At 45.8% G+C, this 22,630-nt stretch overlaps 1 protein-coding gene across 1 annotated transcript in view; it reads left to right on the top strand.

The window, feature by feature from the left end:
* paxip1 (PAX interacting (with transcription-activation domain) protein 1) overlaps positions 1-22,630 on the top strand; it is a gene marked incomplete in the record, with an annotated part of 122,354 nt that overhangs the window by 54,807 nt on the left and 44,917 nt on the right. The window contains 3 exon segments of the mRNA XM_037681976.1: positions 10,180-10,317; positions 11,399-11,520; positions 11,595-11,779. Of these exon segments, the coding sequence (XP_037537904.1) occupies positions 10,180-10,317; positions 11,399-11,520; positions 11,595-11,779 (445 nt within the window).

The raw sequence follows: 22,630 nt of genomic DNA, 5'->3' as shown, positions 1-22,630 counted from the left end.
CGCAGCCGAGTGTGAAGCGGCTGGTATGAGAATCAGCACCTCCAAATTTGAGGCCATGGTCCTCAACTGGAAAAGGGTGGATTGCCCTCTTCAGGTTTAGGGTGAGGTTCTGCCTCAAGTGGAAGAGTTCAAGTATCTTGGGGTTTTGTTCACAAGTGAGGGAAGAATGGAGCATGAGATTGATAGACGGATTGGTGCAGCATCTGCAGTATTACGGACACTGTACCGGTCCGTTGTGGTGAAGAGATAGCTGAGCTGTAAGGCAAAGCTCGCTGTTTACTGGTTGGTCTACGTTCTTACCTTCACCTATGGTCATTAGCTATGGGTAGTGACAGAAAGAATGAGATAGTGGATACAGGTGGTTGAAATGACTTTTCTCTGCAGGGTAGCTGAACTTTCCCTTAGAGATAGGGTGAGAAGTTCAGTTATTCGGGAAAGACTCAGAGTAGAACCGCTACTCCTCCACGTCGAGAGGAGCCAGTTGAGGTGGTTTGGGCATCTGGTAAGGATGTCCCCTGGGCGCCTCCCTAAAGCAGTGCTTCGGGCAAGTCCAACTGGGAGGAGACCCCGGGGAAGACCCAGGACACGCTGGAGAGACTATGTCTCTTGGTTGGCCTGGGAACGCCTTGGAATCTTCCCAGAAGAGCTGGAAGAGGTGACTGTGGAAAGAGATGTCTGGGCCTCCCTGCTCAAGCTTCTGCCCCAGCAACCCGACTTCGGAATAAGCGGAAGATAATGGATGGATGGAATATGTTGTTAACTCTTAACAGTTTCCAGTATTCTCACTTAACAAATGAACAGCAACGGAGCATTTTACACTGAAACACTTGACCTTCCAACCCTCTATTGGGCGTCTTCTTCTGCTTTAAGGAGAGCTGACAAATAATGAGTTTGTGGCTTTGACCAGGGGGTCTCGCAGTAAAATCACACAACACAGAGCGTTCTCTTAGATGATGTGGTCAGAGAGCCGTTTTCTCTAAAACTGACCAATGCTTACTTTAACTTTCGACAGACAAAAAATAATAATTTCAACGGAACACAGCGTTTTGCGCATGCGTCCGATTACAGTAACACTATGGCAAGCCGGCCGTAGTTTACTTGTAGCTCCGCTACTTAGCTCTCGAAGAAATGACTTTAACACCACTTACACACAGTTTTCCACTAAAAAAAAAGTAATGATTAAAACTGACAACTCTGATTTTACATCAGACACAGCATTACTGCTGTTAGCCCGTAGAAGACAGATCTCTATCGTAGGCTAAATGTCTCGTTTCTACCGTGTACCGTATATATCGCATATTCCTAGTTTTCACCATACTGAACAAATGGAGCAAACAAAGCAAAAGCTACAGCTGTTCAAGGATTCAAGCATCCAAGGTTCTTTATTTGTCATTCGCACCCCATGTGGTACATGTGGTGGAATGTGGTCCCAGTTACATCAAACAATAAAATGTAAAAGAAAAACAATGATAACATCTAAAATATGAACTAAGAAAAACATAAACTAAAATGCACTAATAGCATAAAAATATTACGTCGAACAGCAGCATGAACATGAGTCTGCGTGAGCAGATGAGCACGCATGAACAGCAACATGAAACAGATCAGCAGCAACATGAAACAGATCAGCTGCAACATGTTATTTTTGTCACAGTGATTTTTCTGGTTAGACATTCATGAGTCCAACAGCTTCAGCTGTTCCTCAGTCTAGTGGTTCTACACTTAATGCTCCTTAACCTCTTTCCTGAGGGGAGTGGGGCAAAAAGTGTGTGCAAGACGGACAGAAACATGTCCCAAGCTGTGCAGCGCGCTGTTTAAACCCAACAGTTTTTATTAGAGCAGGGTGTGTGAGAGGAGAGAGTCCGAGACACATCTCAGCCGTGCGCTGTCTGAACCGACAGGTTTTTTGTTTTGTTTTGGGTTTTTTTTTTTGGGGGGGGGGGGGGTCGGAGGGGAGAGACAGACACATATCTGAGCCGTGCACTGTTTGTACCGACAGTTTTCAAGTGGCGGGGGTGCGTTCAGAGTGAGGGTTCAGTATGAGGGTTTAGCATGAGGGAAGAGGCTGCCTTTAGCTTTTTAGCTAGCACACCTGCATTGCGAGCTGCTAGTTTAGTGTTACGTTAGTGCCAACATATGGTTTGGGGTGGGGGGGTGGGGTTTGGTAGAGGGGGTGCTTGGTTCTGTTGACGGGGCAGGACGCCCCACTTGTATAATGATAGGGGAAGCACTGGATCATCTCCTTTGTCTTCTTCACATTGATGTGAAGGTTGTTCTCTTTGCACAAGCTCTCCAGGTGTTCCACCTCTTTCCTGTAGCTGGACTCATCATTGTTTGTGATGCATCCCACCACCGCTGTATCATCTGCAAACTTTACAATGTGACAGCCTGGATGGGTAGCTGTACAATCATACGTGAGCAGAGTGAACAGGAGAGGGCTCATCACACATCCCTGAGGAGAGCCAGTGCTGAGGGTTATGGTGGAGGAGGAGAAGTTGTGGATCCTCACTGACTGAGGTATGTTTGTTAAGAAGTCTAGGACCCAGTTGCAAATGGAGGGGCTTAGTCCTAGTGTGAGTAGTTTGTCCATCAGGGTTTGGGGGATCATGGTGTTGAAGGCAGATGTGAAGTCCACAAAGAGCATATGGACATAGGAGTCCTTCTGCTCCAGGTGGTTGAGCGCAGTGTGGACCACAGAGGAGATGGCATCATATGTTCATCAGTTCTCGCGGTATACATACTGATGAGGGTCCTCGTTGATGTTGATGGTTGTTTTGATGTGGGTCATGACCAGTTTTTCCAAGCACTTAGCGACTATCGGGGTGAGGGCCACTGGCCGATAGTCATTCAGACAAGTCACTGTAGAGCTCTTTGGGACTGGGATGATGGTGGCAGTCTTCAGACAGGTGAGGACTGTCTCCCGGTTAAGTGAAGTGTTAAGCATGTATGCCAGCACCTCACAGAGCTGATTGGCACATTCTTTCAACACTTTCCCGGGGATGTTGTCTGGGCCGGTTGCTTTGTGCGGATTAATCCTCCTGAAAATACTCCTTACTTCAGCTGAGGTCACGCTGAGCTGCCCTTCATCCAGTGGTGAGGAGAGTCTGGTGCTGGGTGGTCTGTTCGGGTTTTCAAAGCATGTGTAGAATTTGTTGAGGGCATCAGGCAGACATGAGTCTTTGGGGCATTGTTCGCTCCTGCCTTTATAATCTGTTATACACTTAATGCCCTTCCACATGCTCTGTGGGTCTTTTAAGGTGAACTGACCCTCAATCCTCTGTGCATATGTGGCCTTGGCCCTCTTAATACCAGCAACCAGCTCTTTCCTTGTCCTTATCAGCTCCTGTGAGTTCCAGACCTGAAGGCAGTGTTCCTGGCTTCCAGCAGGGTGCGCACCTCTGCATTCAGCCAAGGTTTTCTGTTCGGGGAACTTTTAACATATCTTAAGGTGGAGATGGTGTCAGTCAGGGCTTAATTTGTAAAACAACTGATGCCAGAACACAAATAGCAGGCTGTCTGGGGGGGGGTGCAGGGGGGGTGCAGGGGGGGGTCTGTGGTTCCTCTTTCCGGTAAGATGGCGCCTGTGTACATGGCTTGCAATCAACCTCTGCTGATGGTGTTTGTATGTTTGGTGTTTTTTTCATTTCCCATCTGTGACATCAACTCTCTGCTGGTGTATGAACGTAAACAACTTTTGGATCTTCGACTTTGTGGCACCAGTGGCGCTTATTTTGATTAATATGAGTGTAACTCTGGATCCCCCCCATCCCCCCGCTGCTGGCGGACGTGCCTGCTTACCTGCAGCGAGCCGCGCTCCTGCCTCCCCTGAGACATCGCTCCAGACGCCGTGGAAAACATGCCGGCCGGCTGGTGAAACTTAAAGCCCTGCTTGCTGCTTCTGAAACATCCTCTCCAGCTGATGGTGAGCATTTCCACCTCCGATCCTGGCGCTGTGCAGATCCTGTGGCGCCCTGTCTTGTCCTGCTGTCGGGGTCCCATCATTACATTGGTGCCGTGTGCAGCTGGGTTTCCTGCCGGAGGCGCGCGTCTAACACTTCAAATCTGAGGCCGCTGGACTGGACACTGCAATCATCTCCTCCTGTGGTGGATTCTACGAGGATGGCCCTGATAAATGTCAGATCGCTGGCTAATAAAACTTTTATTTTGAATGACTTTTTCTGCTGCAACCGACTGGACTTTCTTTTCATCACTGAGACTTGGATCTGCCCTGGTGAGTTCAGTGTTTTTCTGGAATTACTGCCTCCGCATTGTTCTTTTTTCAATGCTCCAAGGACAACTGGTCGTGGTGGAGGATTATTGTCTGTTTTGAAGAATCATTTGCACTGCAGATAGCTCCATGGTTCAGCTAATTATTCGAGTTTTGAACTGCTCTGTTGTGAGCTGGGCCCCTCCAACCCAGTTCTGTGTGCTATTTTTTTACAGACCCCCTGGATACCATAAACAGTTTTTAAATGAACTCTGACCTTCTAACTAGTGTTCTGCTCCAATATGATCGGGTTTTGATTTTAGGTGACTTTAATATCCACATGTGCGGCCCTGATAAACCATTAGCTCAGGACTTTCTAGACCTCATCCAGTCCTTTAACTTTGTTCAGAGTGTTCTTGGTCCGACTCACCAGCAGGGCCACAATCTAGACTTAGTTTTAGCATGCGGTTTGTCTGTTTCTGATTTAGAAATTGGTGACACTGTTTGTTCCGGCAGGCAACTTTGATTCTGAGCTGTTCTGCTTCAGCCTCTTTAATTTTGTTGTTGCGGATGGCTGACTTAGTAGCTGTGATCATCTCCACCAGAGGAATTCTACTTGGTGCATCTGCAAAGTTCAGTCCCCTGGCAAGAATCTCTGTCTCCGGCTGGGTGAGCTGTCTGTCAGATAAATTCTTCACCCACTTTTCTGTCTCCCTGGCATGTAATTGACTACTGGAGTGTTGTCCTACACTGAATTTGTTGTTATTGGACTTTCTTGGACTGTGAGGTCTCAGTCTCTGATAGAGGACATTTGCAAACTGAGGTGTACCGCAAGCCCACCCACACAGACCAGTATTTGCAGTTTGACTCCCATCACCCTTTGGAGCACAAGTTAGGAGTCATCAGGACTCTGTATCACAGAGCAGACAGCATCCCCACTAACTCAGGAGCCAGGCAGAAGGAGAAATCCCACACAAGACAGGCTCTAGAGCAATGTGGATATCCTAACTGGGCCTTCCTGAAAGCAGAGAAGAAACCCAAACAGGACTCCAGTCAGCCAACAGATGAAAAGGAGGAACCCAGACCCAGACCAGTGGTCATTCCATATGTTGAGGGAGTATCAGAGAAACTGAGACGTTTATTTTCTAAACATAACGTCCCAGTGACTTTTAAACCCCAAAATACATTACGGCAAAGACTGGTTCATCCCAAAGATCCAGTCCCCCGGCACAAACAGAGTAATGTTATGTATGCTGTTCAGTGTCAGGAGGGCTGTGATCAGTCTTACATCGGGGAAACTAAACAGCCACTGGCCAAAAGGATGGCCCAGCACAGAAGATCAACATCATCAGGCCAGGACTCTGCGGTCTACACTCATCTCCAGGCCAGAGGTCACTCTTTCAGGGATGAAGATGTTCACATCCTGGACAGAGAGGAACGATGGTTTGAGAGAGGAGTAAAGGAGGCCATCTTTGTGAAAAGAAACCGTCCATCGTTAAACAGGGGTGGAGGTCTACGTGTTCAATTGTCCCCCTCTTACAATGCTGTGATTGCTAGTATCACTCAGCCCTCTGTGAATAGTAAACAGCCATCAGGTGCTAATGATCCATTGTTAGGCTGATGGTCCTTCTTGAGCATGTGATCAGCTGGTTTTGGTTGTCAGCAGCAAAACTGGTTGATCCACTCTGAGAAGGTGCTATTTAAGAGACTGAGCTGAATACAGCACCTCAGACTGAGGAAGTCTCTCGGATGAGAGACGAAACGTTTCTACATTTTTTTGTTGTTTTGCTTTGTTTTGTTTTTTTTGAATGTCCAGAGGACCAGATTTAACTTTTTTAGATTTTTCTACCTGGATTATTGAGCATGCATCAGGATATTTGATTAAGTTGATTAAAAACAGAAATGACGAGGCTCAGTGAGACTAACAACCTGTGTAAGTAAAGGTTGAATTGAAATTACTATTTTAGAGAGCAGTGAGTTATAGCAGCTCTGATTATGTCCAGCGTCTCCCCCCCCCCCCACACACACACACAAACTTCAATGTCCGACCCGAATTCTTCTGAATTCAGTCCTGCACATTGTTCTGCTCCAATCTCTATCACCACTGCCTTCAGGTGCTTCAGTTCTCTGTTGTCCAGGAAGGACAATCCACCCATCCATTATTATTTTACAAAATAAATTGGACTGTCTTTTTAACATTTTGATCGCTGTTATTTTGACTAAATTTGAAACATGATGTGAATAATACACATTATCTTTGAAATATATGCAGGAGTTCTGACACATTAGCAGTTGTGTGCACTCTGCAGAGCTGTCTAGAGAGGCTCCTGTGCGTAAAACGTGCACTGTCTGCAGGGCGCACAGCTGAGCAAGTGAAGCTGACACCCCATCCACGTCAAAAATTCTAGTTAATACGATGAGTGGTTAGTGCTACGTTTGTGCTGGTTTGTGCTGTTAAAATGTTTGTTTGTGCTGCTTTGGTTTCTGAGACACAGCTGAAGGTGGATGAAGACGCTTCATCCCCGCGGGACATGCGGTCAGCGTCTCTGCTGGCAGCAGCGTGTGCACGAGCTGTTGCACCTGCTGCAGCAGTAACATCCACACCACAGACATGGACAAAGTCTCCTGTCGTTGTATTTTTAATAAATAATCAAAATAAAAATGCGCAAGGACTTTGGACTTTAATGTGCGGAGATATGAGCTGCCAGATCCAATTGAACAGTTGCCGGAATGCACACGGTGAAAATGAGGGGGTTCCTGGATCTTGTTCCGGCAGGATCCAGCTCAAATTAATCACTGGTGTCAGTACATGTACTAATGTACCCCAGTACAATAAGAGCTGTTGGAGGACACATACATTTTTTTATCCAGGTTAAAGATAAAAACCATCTCCGAGCAGTATTCCTGTAACCACAGCTGTAAATATCATTAAAATGTATACGGTTCATGGGACTGTAACCAACCTCTCAGGAAGTGGATGCAAGAGTAAATGCAACTCCCAAGTTCATCAAACTGATAGTATGGATCATGATTGTAGAAAATGAGCCCAGGAGACCATCCAAAACTGGCCAAAGCTATCCAAAGTCAATGTGCGTTATTTTCTGATAACACCTATGGGTTTATTAGAAGACGGCCCAAGAGGACTCCACTATCGACAGAAAAACATAAAAAAGCTAGACAGGATTGCAAGAAAGTGCATATTGACAAGAACCAAAGTTTCTGGGACTTATAAGAAGAAACTGAAGCTTTTTAGCTCCAGTCACAACTCGTTGTTTTTCTGTCTCCGTCCTGCCCATAACTTCTGATCCGCTCAAGATAATTAAATGAAGCTGCATATATGCGTATATGCATCATCAATCAAATCAAAGTTCAGGAACAAGCTCAGCATCCTCCTGTCTTTCCCACAGCCAAAGACATACCACCCTCCATTGACCCAAGGCTGTCCTGTCACACCTCAAATACTGTATATACCACCTCAGTCATGGACCCTTCTTCTACATATTGGTCTTCAACCAAATCAGAAGATGCTGATACCTCCTTTGCCTTCCCTTTCTGCATCTTCAGAAGTCAGGTGAGGAAGCAGCTGGAGATACTGAACCGGAATAAGGCTGCGGGTCCAGATGGTGTCAGTCCCAGATTCCTGAAGGTCTGTGCAGAGCAGCTCTGTGGGGTTCTGCAGCACCTCTTCAACCTTAGCCTGACCCTGTAGAAGGTTCCAGTGTTGTGGAAAACCTCCTGTCTTGTTCCAGTACCAAAGAAAACTCGCCCTTCAGTCCTCAATGACTATAGACCTGTTGCCCTGACATCCCACATCATGAGGGTCCTAGAGAGACTTCTGCTGACCCACCTGACTTGACAAACAAGCACATATCAGGACCCACTGCAGTTTGCTTATCAGCGTGGACTTGGAGTTGTGGTCAGTAAAATGTTGGACTTCCTGGGATTTAATTTTAACCCAGGTGTCATCAACATACGTGAACCAATGACTTGGTGGTGTCCCTGAAAAGGACGTCAAGGCTCTCTTTTCTACCTCCTCCATGTGCAGGTTGGCAACAATAGGAGAAACTGGAGACCCCATAGCACACCCATGTTTCTGCCTCTAATATTGTCCACCATATGTGAAGTAGGTTGACTGTAGGCACAGTTTCAAGAGTAGATATACAAGATACATACTTGCACCACCACTAAACATCGTGTCAGACATTTTTTTCATTACCCCGGCTCTAAGGTCAAAATCACAAATCAAGGTCAAAGGTCATGCAAGGTCTTTGCTCATGTATACAGTGGGGAGAACAAGTATTTGATACACTGTTGATTTTTCAGGTTTTCCCACTTGCAAAGCTTGTAGATGACTGTAATTTTTATCATAGGTACTCTTCAACTGTGAGTGATGGAATCTAAAACAAAAATCCAGAAAAATACAATGTATGATTTTTAAATAATTAATTTCCATTTTATTGTGTGAAATAAGTATTTGATACACCAGAAAAATGAAACTTAATATTTGGTACAGAAACCTTTGTTTGCAATTACAGAGATCAGACGTTTCCTGTAGTTCTTGACCAGGTTTGCACACACTGCAGCAGGGATTTTGGCCCACTCCTCCATACAGATCTCCTCCAGAGCCTTCAGGTTTCGGGGCCGTCACTGGGCCACATGGACTTTAAGCTCCCTCCAAAGATTTTCTATGGGATTCAGGTCTGGAGACTGGCTAGGCCACTCCAGGACCTTAAGATGTTTCCTACGGAGCCACTCTTTAGTTGCCCTGGCTGTGTGTTTTGGGTCGTTATCATGCTGGAAGACCCAGCCACGACCCATCTTCAGTGCTCTTACTGAGGGAAGGAGGTTGTTGGCCAAAATCTCACGATACATGGCCCCATCCATCCTTCCCACAATATGGTGCAGTCGTCCTGTCCCCTTTGCAGAAAAGCATCCCCAAAGAATGATGTTTCCACCGCCATGTTTCACGGTTGGGATGGTGTTCTTGGGGTTGTACTCATTATTCTTCTTCCTCCAAACATGACGAGTGGAGTTTAAACCAAAAAGTTCTATTTTTGTCTCATCAGACCACATGACCTTCTCCCATTCCTCCTCTGGATAATTCAGATGGTCATTTGCAAACTTCAGATGGGCTTTGACATGCGTTGGCTTGAGGAAGGGCACCTTGCGTGCACTGCAGGATTTTAATCCTTGACGGCGTAGAGTGTTACTGATTGTTTTCTTTGAGACTGTGGTCCCAGCTCTATTCAGGTCATTGACCAGGTCCTGCCGTGTAGTTCTGGGCTCATTCCTCACCTTCCTCAAGATCAATGCTGCTCCACGAGGTGAGATCTTGCATGGCGCCCCAGACCGAGGGAGATTTTCCGTTATTTTGTATTTCTTCCATTTTCTAATAATTGCACCAACTGTTGTTGCCTTCTCACCAAGCTGCTTGCCTATTGTCCTGTAGCCCATCCCAGCCTTGTGCAGGTCTACAATTTTATCCCTGATGTCCTTACACAGCTCTCTGGTCTTGGGTATTGTGGAGATGCTGGAGTCTGATTGATTGAGTGTGTGGACAGGTGTCTTTTATACAGGTCACGAGTCCAAACAGGTGCAGTTAATACAGGTAATGAGTGGAGAACAGGAGGGCTTCTTAAAGAAGAACTAACATGTCTGTGAGAGCCAAAATTCTTACTGGTTGATAGATGATCAAATACTTATTTCACACAATAAAATGGAAATTAATTATTTAGAAATCATACATTGTATTTTTCTGGATTTTTGTTTTAGATTCCATCACTCACAGTTGAAGAGTACCTATGATAAAAATTACAGTCATCTACAAGCTTTGCAAGTGGGAAAACCTGAAAAATCAACAGTGTATCAAATACTTGTTCTCTCCACTGTAGTAGTTTTTCAGCGGGCATATAATGTGTTGTATGTTACTCTTGCATTTAAGCAGGCTGTTTTTATTTATTTTTTTATGCTAGGCTCTTCGAGAGGGGAAGCGTTGTGTGACTGCCCACTGGCTCAGCACCGTGCTGAAGAAGAAAAAGATGGTTCCTCCTCATCGAACATTACATCTGCCCTTCGCTTTCCCTCCAGGGGCCAAACCGTGCTCTCAGCATGTAGGTCAACTACAACACAAACTGTAACTTCTTGTCTTTTCAGCTGTTTTCTTTTTACTTGAAGGAGACAAGAGTCACAAGATATTTTGATGCAGTTTCATGTTTCAATTCAATTCAAGTTCAATTCAATTCAATTCAAAAATACTTTATTAATCCCAGAGGGAAATTAAGTGTCGTCGTAGCTCATCATCCTGGTTTCATTCAAGAGTTGTTAGATGCTGATAGCTGTGGGAAGGAAGGATCTTCTGCAGTGAATCTGAAGGATCTGGCCACAGATACCGATCTGTCCACCCAGATCCAGCTTGCTGTCAGATCCGGCAGGCCTCTTGGTCCTCCTGGGCAGCAGGACTGCCCGAATGCTGGACAGAATTCCTCCCTGAGCGATGATCACTCTTCCCAGCAGTCTGCAGAGCTCCTCGTTGCCACAGACAGACAGCTGAAGGTGCCGGGGGAAGATCCCGGTCCTCCTTATGTCACGAGTTGAGTTTCCCACCAGCTTCAATGAGTCCCAGAGGCTAAGTGGGATTAACCTGTATAAATAAATGTTGAATGAATGAATGTAAGCATCTGAGGAGCAATTGGGGACACCATGGCGTGAGAATGACTGGGAGTCGAACCGCGACTTTCTGGTCCCTGGTAGGCTGCTCCACTTCTACCCCATCTTGACCCCCAGTTATGACCACATAAGCTAGGCTAACAAGAAATGACTAATCACTAAAAGAACAACGCTAAACAGCAAACCAAAATGATTTAACAGTGAACATAAATTTTACCCATAATCCCTCCGTGAGGCCATGTGACCAGCAGTCAATCACAATGAACCAATGAGGTAGTCTCATTGAGAAATGAGGACCCACCCCCCCAAGGGAGACGTGGCGCCTGGGTGTGACGAAGCTAAATGTTTTGTCGGCATGAAGCTTGTTAGCCCGTCAAAAACAAAAAACAAGAATCCATAAATTAGCTGCAGCACTGTATAAGCCGCAGGGTTCAAAGTGTGTGAAAAACATAGCGGCTTATATACCGTAAAGTACAGTATGTCTGCCAATCTTACTGCATGTTTCTTCCCTGTCTCATCTCTCAGATTGTATCGGTGACAGGCTTTGTGGACGCTGACAGGGATGACCTGAAGCTCATGGCTTACTTGGCCGGTGCCAGATACACGGGATACTTGTGCCGCAGTAATACGGTCCTCATCTGCAAAGAGTAAGACTGCGAAGATGAACACGTTCATGTTCAGTCAGAAACTGCGGCTGGCTACATGTGTTTCTCTCCTTTAGACCCAGTGGACTGAAGTATGAGAAGGCTAAGGAGTGGAAGATCCCGTGTGTCAACGCTCAGTGGCTTTGTGATATTCTACTGGGGAACTTTGAAGCTCTGAGACAAATTCAGCACAGCCGATACTCCATCTTCACTCACCCCGAGCCACTGGCACCCAACCCTCAGTTGGTCCACAACCTGCTGGGTATGTCCAACAACAGCACTGTGTGAAGGAATATACTGAGAACCACGTTAGCATCACCTGAAGCCTGGCACAAGTACACCCTTACAGCAGCAGCCCTGCCTCTTTAAGAATCACTTTAAAGAGTTTGACATGTTCCCCCAGACTCTGCTCATTTACCCTATTCTAATCACATTTGAACAAACTTGTACAAAACTAAACCAATAAAAATTTGCTTCCTTGAAACCAGATGTATCATCTGCTGCCCCTTACACCAGAGAGTTAGATTAAAATGTGCAATTTCTAAAACCAAAATGACACATTATCATCCATAGACGAGCCCATTGGGATAGAGAAGTTGGGTAATTTAGATGTATTAGTACTAGGTGTTGAATTGACTAGTCAATTCTAGGACATTTTGCGAGTTTTTAAATTTCACGTCGACTAGTCACAGTCGTGCAATTGTGTCACGTGATCAGCGCCAGGCACTGACTACAAAATGGATTCTTCCAAGCAGACGGAAGGCGAGGAACAGGCCAAGTCTCAGCAAACCAGTAGAAATCCATCAACAGTGTGGAGGTATTTCACTAAAGATTACTCTTCCGGTTCAACTATCCACCACCGCCCCCCCCCCCCCCCACCCACACACACACACACACACACCTTTTTAGTTTTTATTTTATTTAATCCACCATAAAACTAAACTAAAAACAGGGGGGCCCTGCCCCCCTGTTTTTAGTTTAGTTTTTTTTACGTGCTGTATGTTTCTTTCACTTTTGCAGCTTAATAATACTGTATTTTTTGGCCTATAAGTCTCAGTTTTTTGCATAATTTACATGCCCTGCGACTTATAGTCCGAAGTGACATATTTATGGATTTTTTCCCATATTTATAAACCATTTTTTGGCTGAGATATGACCGTTTACATTAATTCTGACTGAAAAAAAACAAAAACAACAGTACCACTTTCAGCCACTTGATGGCAGCAGAGTAGTAATAGTTGTATGGCATGCTGTTGGCTGTTGTATCATGTAATAGGTAAACGTGGCTGTAATGACAAATTCAAAAAAGTTCACAACAAAAACAACTGGACTTCATTTATGATACTATACTTTATACTTTATTTATTTATTTATTTTTTTTACTTTTTAGAATTTGCCATGTCCTGGATGACTGAGAATCTTCACCAGGTTTTAATGACTCAATCGGCCTGCCATAGCCTCCCCACTTTCATTCTGCTCTCTGCTTGGAACTGTCAAAACAGCTGCACCACCCCAGCAAAATTCAGCTGATTTGACTATTAAAGTACATTTATTGAGCAAATGTTAGACTGACACACACCTTTGCTATAATTTCGAGCAAACAAACGTTTAGATGCTTTTCTTGTTAAATTTCAGAGAAACGAGCCACGTTCCTCCTTCTTTTTTCCCGTCCTGCACATTCGTGGAGCACCGAGGCAGCAAAACTATTTTTTAAATAAAGCTGATTTGACCATTAGAGTACATTTATTAAGCAAATGTTAGACTGAGACACACCTTCGCTATAATTTTGAGCAAACAAATAATTGTTTTTAAGTGTTAATCTAGTTAAATTCTGTCAAAGTCCTCCCGTGCACGCTCCTGCAGCTGCCATTTGGCAGCCCATCAGTTTTTGGCACAACACATCCACATTTCCGGATTCGGCCCACATTTCTGGGTTGTTGGCGGTGACGCGTAATAGATGCGACGTATATGGCAAAGCAACATATTTATGGATTTTTCCACTTTATTAGACAAATCTGGACTGATGGGACTTATAGGGGGGTGCGACGTGTCCGCCGGAAAATACGGTTTCGGTTTTCCTGTGACTTCTTTGCAGAATGATAAATGGTAGGAGCATAAACGTAGCATCTTGAGTTCCTATGACGTCATCGACTAGTCGACGTTGACTCGACTTTTATCCTGTTGAAGTCGACTTTAAAAATATGAAGTTGTGCAACCCCTAGTTGGTACTTATTTACACTCAGATTTACTCAGATTTGACTCAAATGTAAACTGAAGTAAACTTCTAAGCAACAGATTTTGACATTTTGATACAAGCTAGTTGTTGTTCGTGTTAGATTAGAGTTTAAGAAAAGATTGAAATGGTAAGTGGAAGAGTTTAAAAGAAGTTTTGTAGTAAAACTGAGGTGTATTTCTGACCTGCTTAAGGCCCTGACACGTTTTGTGAGTGAAACCGTAGCTTTTCAGCTGCAGTTTGATCTTTTGTGTACATGACAACAGCACTCGTTCTCTCTGAAACGGAAGGTTTCTGAATCCTGCTCTGAGTGGAGATTTTCAGGGGAACCCTCGACACTCCACCTTCTACAGGTCCTTCTCAAAAAATTAGCATATTGTGATAAAGGTCATTATTTTCCATAATGTAATGATAAAAATGAAACTTTCATATATTTCAGATTCATTGCACACCAACTGAAATATTTCAGGTCTTTAATTGTTTTAATACTGATGATTATGGCATACAGCTCATGAAAACCCAAAATGCCTGTCCCAAAAAATTAGCATATTATGAAAAGGTTCTCTAAACAAGCTATTAACCTAACCATCTGAATCAACAACGTAACTCTAAACACCTGCAAAAGATTCCTGAGGCTTTTAAAAACTCCCAGCCTTGTTCATTACTCAAAACCGCAATCATGGGTAAGACTGCCGACCTGACTGCTGTCCAGAAGGCCATCATTGGCACCCTCAAGCAAGAGGGTAAGACACAGAAAGAAATTGCTGAACAAATAGGCTGTTCCCAGAGTGCTGTATCAAGGCACCTCAGTGGGAAGTCTGTGGGAAGGGAAAGGTGTGGCAGAAAACGCTGCACAACGAGAAGAGGTGACCGGACCCTGAGGAGAATTGTGGAGAAGGGCCGATTCCAGTCCTTGGGGGACCTGCGGAAGCAGTGGACTGAGTCTGGAGTAGAAACATCCAGAGCCACCGTGCACAGGCATGTGCAGGAAATGGGCTAAAGGTGCTGCATTCCCCAGGTCAAGCCACTTTTGAACAAGAGACTGCTTCAGAAGCATCTCGCCTGGGACTGCTGCTGAGTGGTCCAAAGTTATGTTCTCTGATTACAGTAAATTTTGCATTTCCTTTGGAAATCAAGGTCCCAGAGTCTGGAGGAAGAGAGGAGACACAGAATTCACATTGCTTGAGGTCCAGTGTCAAGTTTCCACAGTCACTGGGGTGTCATGTCATCTGCTGGTGTTGGTCCACTGTGTTTTATCAAGCGCAGGGTCAATGCAGCTAGCTATCAGGAGATTTTGGAACACTTCATGCTTCCATCATGTTTTTCAGCATGTTCTGGGTCTTCCCCGGGGTCTCCTCCTAGTTGGACTTGCCCAAAGCGCCTCCCTAGGGAGGCGCTATGGGAGCATCCTTACCAGATGCTTGAACCACCTCAACTGGCTCCTCTCAATGTGGAGGAGCAGCGGGTCTACTCCAAGTCTCTCCAGATAACTGAACTTCTCACTCTATCTCTAAGGGAGAGTCCAGTTACCCTGCAGAGGAAACTCATTTCAACTGCCTGCATCCATGATCTCATTCTTCGGTCACTACCCAGAGTTCTTGACTATAGGGTAGGAACGTAGACCGACTGGTAAAGAGAGAACTTTGCTTGACAGCTCAGCTCTCTATTTACCACAACGGACCAATACAGAATCCTCAATACTGCAGATGCTACACCAGGCCATCTGTCAATCTCACACTCCATCCTTCCTTCACTTGTGAACAAAACCCCAAGATACTTGAACTCCTCCACTTGATGCAAAACTTCACCCTCGGCCAGGGCCTCAGATTTGGAGGTGCTGATTTTCATCTCAGCCGCTTCACACTCGACTGCGAACTGCTCCAGTGAGAGCTGAATATCACAGCACGATGACGCCAGTAGGACCACATCATCCAGATAAACAAGAAATACGTTTTTTTACTCCCTTCTTTTCTGTGTGCAGGTTAAACGAACACCACACTACCTCATCTTACGACACTCTTGTTCAGCATATATGACACTTTGGATCAAAATATGGTAATTATATAGCCACAATTATATCTCCTCCTTGAATCGCCACCTTTTCGTGGTGGAGGAGTTTGTGCGCCTGAATGATCCTAGGAGCTATGCTGTCGTGTGCAATTTTAATTGCCCCTGGTAGGGTCTCCGAAGGCAGATAGGTCCTAGGTGACAGGCCAGACAAAGAGCGATTCAGAAGATTTTTATGGACAGGACAAAACAAGGAACTCTGTGTCCCTTGCCTGGACGTGGGTTACCGGGGCCCAATCCTGCAGCTAGACCTGAGGGAGGGGCTCGTCGGCAAACGCCTGGTGACCGGGTCTCTACCCATGGGGCCCGGTTGGGCTCAGCCCGAAGGAGCAGCATGGATTTGCTTTCCTGTGGACCCACCATCTGCAGGAAGGGCCGTAAAAGTCAGGTGCATGATGCCATGGGCAGTGGCCGAAGGCGGGGACCTTTGCGCTCTGACCCTGGCTTACCAAAGCTGGCTTTTGGGACATGGAACGTGACCTCTGGTGGGGAAGGAACCTGAGCTTGTGTGTGAGGTTGAGAGGTACCGTCTAGATATATCCTGATGCATGCTCAATAATCCAGGTAGAAAAATCCAAAAAAGTTCAGTCTGGTCCTCTGGACATCCAATCTGGATCTAGATATAGTTGGGCTCACCTCGACGCACAGCATGGGCTCTGGAACTGACATCCTTGAGAGGGGTTGGACCTTATTCCACTCTGGAGTTGCCCTTGTTTAGAGGCGTTGAGCTGGTGTGGGTCTACTTGTAGCCCCCCGACTTGGTGCATGTGTGTTAGAGTTGCCAGGACCGACCTGGAGGGGATGTTATTGAAAACCTGCGGCCATTAGCGCGCGCTAACTCCACCGCTGCTGGCTCTACTTTGGACAATATCCGGATGTGTTTGGTCAATGCAAGATCTGTTACCAACAAAACTTTTATCCTCAGGGATTACTTTCAACAGCACGATCTGGACTTTTTCTGCATCACAGAGACTTGGATGTCTCCGGGTGAGTCCAGCGCCTTGATGGAATTACTGCCACCGAACAGTCTGTGTTTTAACGCCCCGCGGCCATCAGGCCGGCGCAGTGGTGGATTATTAACAATGTTCAAATCAACTTTTGACTGTAAACAACTGCCCATCCCAGTGTCCCGTGCCAGCTTTGAGCTGAGCGTCTTTGAACTCGGCCACTCGCCTCCGACGTTATTTGCACTCGCCTACCGTCCACCTTGGTCTAAGGATTTCATAAATGAGTTTTCTGACTTGTTGGCTGAAATCACACCAAAATATAAGCGTTTTCATTATTGGTGACTTTAATTTGCACGTGTGCTGTCCTGAGAAGCCCTTGGTTAAGGACTTTTTCGATTTATTGGACTCATTTAATTTTACTCAGCATGTAAACGGTCCCACCCAAGAGCGTGGACACACACTGGACCTTGTTTTAACTCATGATATGACTGTTAATAATCTTGTTATTGGTGATAATGTTTTTTCAGACCACATGCCAGTCCAGTTTGAGTTCACCCTCCCCCATCTAACTCCTAAGCCGTGCATTCGTGCACGTAGGACCCGGACCATTAACCACTTCACTGCCGCACGTTTCACAGATGTTTATAACTCTGAAATGATAATTTAGGCCCCACCACTGAGGAGCTGACATCCCAGTTCAACTCTGTCTGCTTAAAGACTCTGGATCATGTTGCACCTGTTAAAACCAAAAAATCAAAACTCAGAGCAGAACCTTGGCTGAGTGACGTCACCAAGGCCGCTAGGCAGCAATGTAGAAGGGCGGAACGAAAGTGGAGGAAAGACAGGCTGCAGGTCTCTTTTCAAATACTAAATGAGAGCTGGTGCTGTTATCAGAAAACAGTAAAAGCTGCAAAATCAAAATTCTTCTCTGATATAATTACCTCAAACTCTCACAACCCACATGTCCTCTTCTCCACCCTAAACTCTGTTCTCCACCTCACTGAACCATCACCTCTGGAAGCCTCCACTGAGCTGTGCGACAACTTCCTACATTTCTTTGTGGAAAAAATTGCGACCACCAGGGCTCTCATTTCCCCTCCAACTCATGACCCATCCATTCCACCTCAATCTGTAGCTCCTTTTGACCATTTTGAACCCATCACTCTTATCTTCTCTAGAGCAGGCCATGTGCAGCTTGAAACCTTCTGGCTCCCCTTTTGATGTGGTCCCCCCTCGACTACTAAAGGAGGTTTTTCCTACTCTAGGTCCGTCCATTCTTGCCATAGTAAACAGTAGTTTATCCACTGGCGTGGTGCCAAAAACCTTTAAACATGCTGCCGTCCAGCCTCTCCTGAAAAAAACAAACCTTGACCCCTCAGTCGTTTCCAACTTCCGGCCTGTCTCCAAACTCCCATTTGTTTCTAAAGTACTGGAGAAAATAGTCGAGTCCCAGTTGAAGTGCTTCCTGGAGGATCACACCATCTTAGAGCTTTTCCAATCTGGCTCTAAACCTCTCCACAGCACTGAAACTGCCCTGCTGAAGGTCTTTAACGACATCTTCAGATTCACAGATACCGGTGATTCTGTGCTGCTTTTCCTGTTGGACCTCACAGCCGCCTTTGACACCATCGACCATGAGATCCTCATTGCTAGGTTGGAGCAGTGGGTGGGCGTCACAGGATCAGCCCTCAATTGGTTCAGATCTTACCTCACTGACAGATCCTTTTGTGTCTCCAAGGATTTTAGTTCTGCAGAGGCAGAGCTTAAATGGGGGGTTCCGCAGGGGTCCATCCTGGGTCCCCTCCTATTCTCTTTATACCTGCTGCCGCTTGGTGCTATTTTCCGGAAACACAACATGCCCTTCCACTTCTATGCCGATGACTGTCAAGTTTACTTCCCCATAAGACACAATGGTACATGCTCTATTCAACCGCTGCTCAACTGCCTGGCTGACATCAGGGACTGGATGGCTTTAAATTTCTTAAGTTTCAATGAAAAGAAGTCTGAAGTCATGTTGTTCCCTCCCAACGACATGATCACAAAGCACTGCATCGACCTTTCCGCTCTAACCCTGTCAGAAAAACAAAGAGTCACTAATCTGGGTGTGATAATAGACCCTTCCCTGAAACTTAACAATCATGTAAACATGATTGTTAAATCATGCTTCTTCCATCTGAGGCGGCTGTCTAAACTGAAGCCCGTATTGTCCATAAAGAACCTGGAGACCGTAATACATGCATTCATTACATCTAGGCTTGATTACTGCAATTCGCTCCTGTTTGGTATCAGTCAGACCTCCATTGCACGACTACAACTGGTCCAGAATGCAGCAGCCCGGTTTTTAACCAGTACAGGCAAAAGAGAGCACATTACACCTGTTTTGGCCTCACTGCACTGGTTACCGGTTCACTTTCGAATCCAGTTCAAAATACTCATGTATGTCTACAAATCACTGAACAATTTCGCACCCCCCTATCTCTCTGATCTGCTACAACCGTATGTCCCAGCACGCTCCCTGAGGTCAGCGGACCAGTTGCTCCTCACAGTTCTAGGAACTCGTCTTAAGCGCAGAGGTGACAGGGCCTTCTCTGTAGCAGGACCAAGACTCTGGAACGAGTTACCTCTGCTTGTCAGACAGGCCCCATCCCTCTCGGTTTTCAAGTCCCATTTAAAAACTCACTACTATTCAATAGCTTTCAACACAAGATGATCTGTGTTTTGATCCTGTATGCTCCACACTGGTTTGTCGTCATTATCTGCATCATTTTTTGTCTATATTCTGATTTACCTCATTTTGTATTTTGCTTTGTGTGTTACCTGTTGTTTTGTCTGTACAGCACTTTGGTTGGCCTTGTTGCTGTTTTAAGTGCTTTATAAATAAAGTGGTATGGTATGGTATGGTATGGTATGGTATAGAGTTTTCCCCTGTAGATGAGAGTGTGGCTTCCCTTTGCATTCGGGTGAGGGCACGGGCTCTAACTGTTGTTTGTGCCTGCGCACCGAACTACAGTTCAGAGTATCCAGCCTTCTTGGAGTCCTTGACTGGGGTGCTGGAAGGTTTGCCAGCTGGGGACGCATTTATTCTGCTGGGGTACTTCAGTGCCCACGTTGGTAATGACAGTGTGACGTGGAGGGTCGTGATTGGGAGGAACGGCCTCTCTGATCTGAACCTGAGTGATGTTCTGTTGTTGAACTTCTGTGCGAGTTGTAGTTTGTCCATCGTGAACACCATGTTCGAGCATAAGGGTGTCCATAAGTGCACTTGGCACCAGGGCGCCCTAGGCAGTAGATCACTGATTGACTTTCTAGTCGTGTCATCTGATTTGCAGCCATTTGTTTTGGACACTTGGGTGAAGAGAGGAGCTGAGCTGTCTACTGATCACCTCCTGGTAATTAGTTAATCAGATGGCGGGGGTAGATGCCGGACAGACCTGGTACACCCAAATGTGTAGTGAGGGTTTGCTGGAAATGCCTGGCAGAAGAACCCGTCAGAGAAATCTTCAACTCACACCTCTGGGAGAGCTTTAACCGCATCCCAGCTAAGGTGGGGGACATTGAGTCAAAGTGGGCCATGTTCTGCTCCTCGCTTGTTGAGGTAGCTGCCTTGAGCTGTGGCCGCAAGGTTGTCGGTGCTTCGCGTGGTGGCCATCCACGAACTCGGTGATGGACACCCCAGGTAAGGGAGGCTGTCAAGCTGAAGAAGGAGTCCTATCGGGCCTTGTTGGCCATTGGGACTCTAGTGGCAGCTGAGGAGTACCGGAGAGCCAAGCGGTCCACAGCCTAAAAGCTCGGATGTGAGAGTAGTTCGATGAGACCTTGGATAGAGATTCTTGGTCGGCTCCAAGGAGATTCTGGCAAACCATCAGGTGGCTGAGGAGGGGAAAGCAGCACTTTACTAACACTGTGTTCAGTGAAGGTGGGGTGCTGTTGACCTCAACCGGTGATGTTGTTGGGAGGTGGAAGGAATACTTTTTGGACCTTCTCAATCCCACCAGCACATCTTCCATGGAGGAAGCTGAGTCGGGGGACTTTGGGGTTGATCCGTGCATAACTTGCTGAGATCGTCAAGGTAGTTAAAATGCTCGGAGGTGGCAGGGTTCCGGGATTGGATGAGATTCACCCTGATTTCCTTAAGTCTGTGGATGTGGGGCTGTCTTGGTTGACACGCCATTGAAACGTCACATGGATATTGAGGGCAGTACCACTGGATTGGCAGACTGGGGTGGTGGTTCCCCTCTTCAAAAAGGGGGACCGGAGGGTGTGCTCCAATTATAGGGGCATCACTCTCCTTAGCCTCCCTGGCAAGGTCTATTCAGGGCTGCTGGAGAAGCGAGTCCGATCACTGGTCAAACCTCAGATCCAGGAGGAACAATGTGGGTTCTATCCTCGCCGTGGAACACTAAATCAGCTCTTTACCCTCACTAGGGTCCTCGAGGGGCCATGGGAGTTTGCCCATCCAGTCTACATGTGTTTTGTGGACTTGGAAAATGCATTCGACCGTGTTCCTCAGGGTACACTGTTGGGGGTGCTCCATGAGTATGGGATTAGGGGCCCGTTGTTACAGACTGTCCAGTCCCTATACAATCAATCAATTAATCAACTTTATTTCTCTAGCCTGATGCATGCTTAATAATCCAGGTAGAAAAATCTAAAAAAGTTAAGTCTGGTCCTCTGGACACTCAAAAAACAAACCAAAGCAAAAACAACAACAACAAAAATGTAGAACCGTTTCGTCTTCCATCCAAAAGACTTCCTCAGTCTGAGGTGCTGTATTCAGCTCAGTCTTATAAGTAGCACCTTCTCAGAGTGGATCAACCAGTTTGCTGCTGACAACCAAAACCAGCTGCAGCAAAACTGGTTGATCCACTCTGAGAAGGTGCTACTTATAAGACTGAGCTGAATACAGCACCTCAGACTGAGGAAGTCTTTTGGATGGAAGACGAAACGGTTCTACATTTTTGTTTTTGCTTTGGTTTGTTTTTTTTTTGAATGTCCAGAAGACCAGATTTAACTTTTTTAAATTATTTCTACAGCACATTTTAAAAACCGCAGGAGTAGCCAAAATGCTGTACAGTAAGACAAAAAAAAAAAGATTAAGACAATAAAAAACAAAGCATACACAAAGAAACATAAAAACATACACATATCAGTTTCATAGCAGGTGTGTTTTAAATGCCATAAAAGATAAGATCACATGTTAAAAGCCAAATAATAAAATTGTGTTTTTTAAAAAGAGATTTAAAAACAGGAAGAGAGGAGGCCTGTCTGACACTCAAGGGTAAATTGTTCCATAACCTGGGAGCAACAACAGCAAAAGCTCTGTCACCTCTGAGCTTCATCCTAGTTTTAGGGACTGTCAGCAGCAGCTGATCAGCTGATCTTGACTGGGGAGGGCAGTTAGGCTGAAGCAGCTCAGACAGATATGGTGGGACAAGGTTGTTCAGGCATTTATAAACAAACAGCAAAAACTTAAAATTAATTCTATAGTGCACTGGTATCCAATGAAGGGACGCCAGGATGGGAGTAATATGCTCGTGCCTACGGGCCAGAGTTAACAGGCGAGCAGCAGAGTTCTGCACAAGCTGCAGACAGGCAAGAGAGGTCTGGCTAATACTTGCATACAGTGCATTACAGTAGTCGAGACGAACTGTGAAACAAGCGGTGCGAGAGTTTGGTTCGCATTGCCATAGTAAGTCGGACCCCTTCATGGTGGGAGTTGGACTCCGCCAGGGCTGGCTATTGTCACCGATTCTGTTCATAACTTTTATGGACAGAATTTCTCGGTGCAGCCAGTTGGCGGAGGGATTCCAGTTAGGTGGCCTCAGGATTCCATCTCTGCTCTTTGCAGATGATGTGGTCCTGTTGG

The sequence above is a fragment of the Nematolebias whitei genome, chromosome 9 (genome assembly GCF_014905685.2).
Source record: "Nematolebias whitei isolate Nwh7 chromosome 9, NemWhi1, whole genome shotgun sequence".
Classification (NCBI taxonomy): domain Eukaryota; kingdom Metazoa; phylum Chordata; class Actinopteri; order Cyprinodontiformes; family Rivulidae; genus Nematolebias; species Nematolebias whitei.
This window is presented reverse-complemented; position numbering and strand designations above follow the sequence as displayed.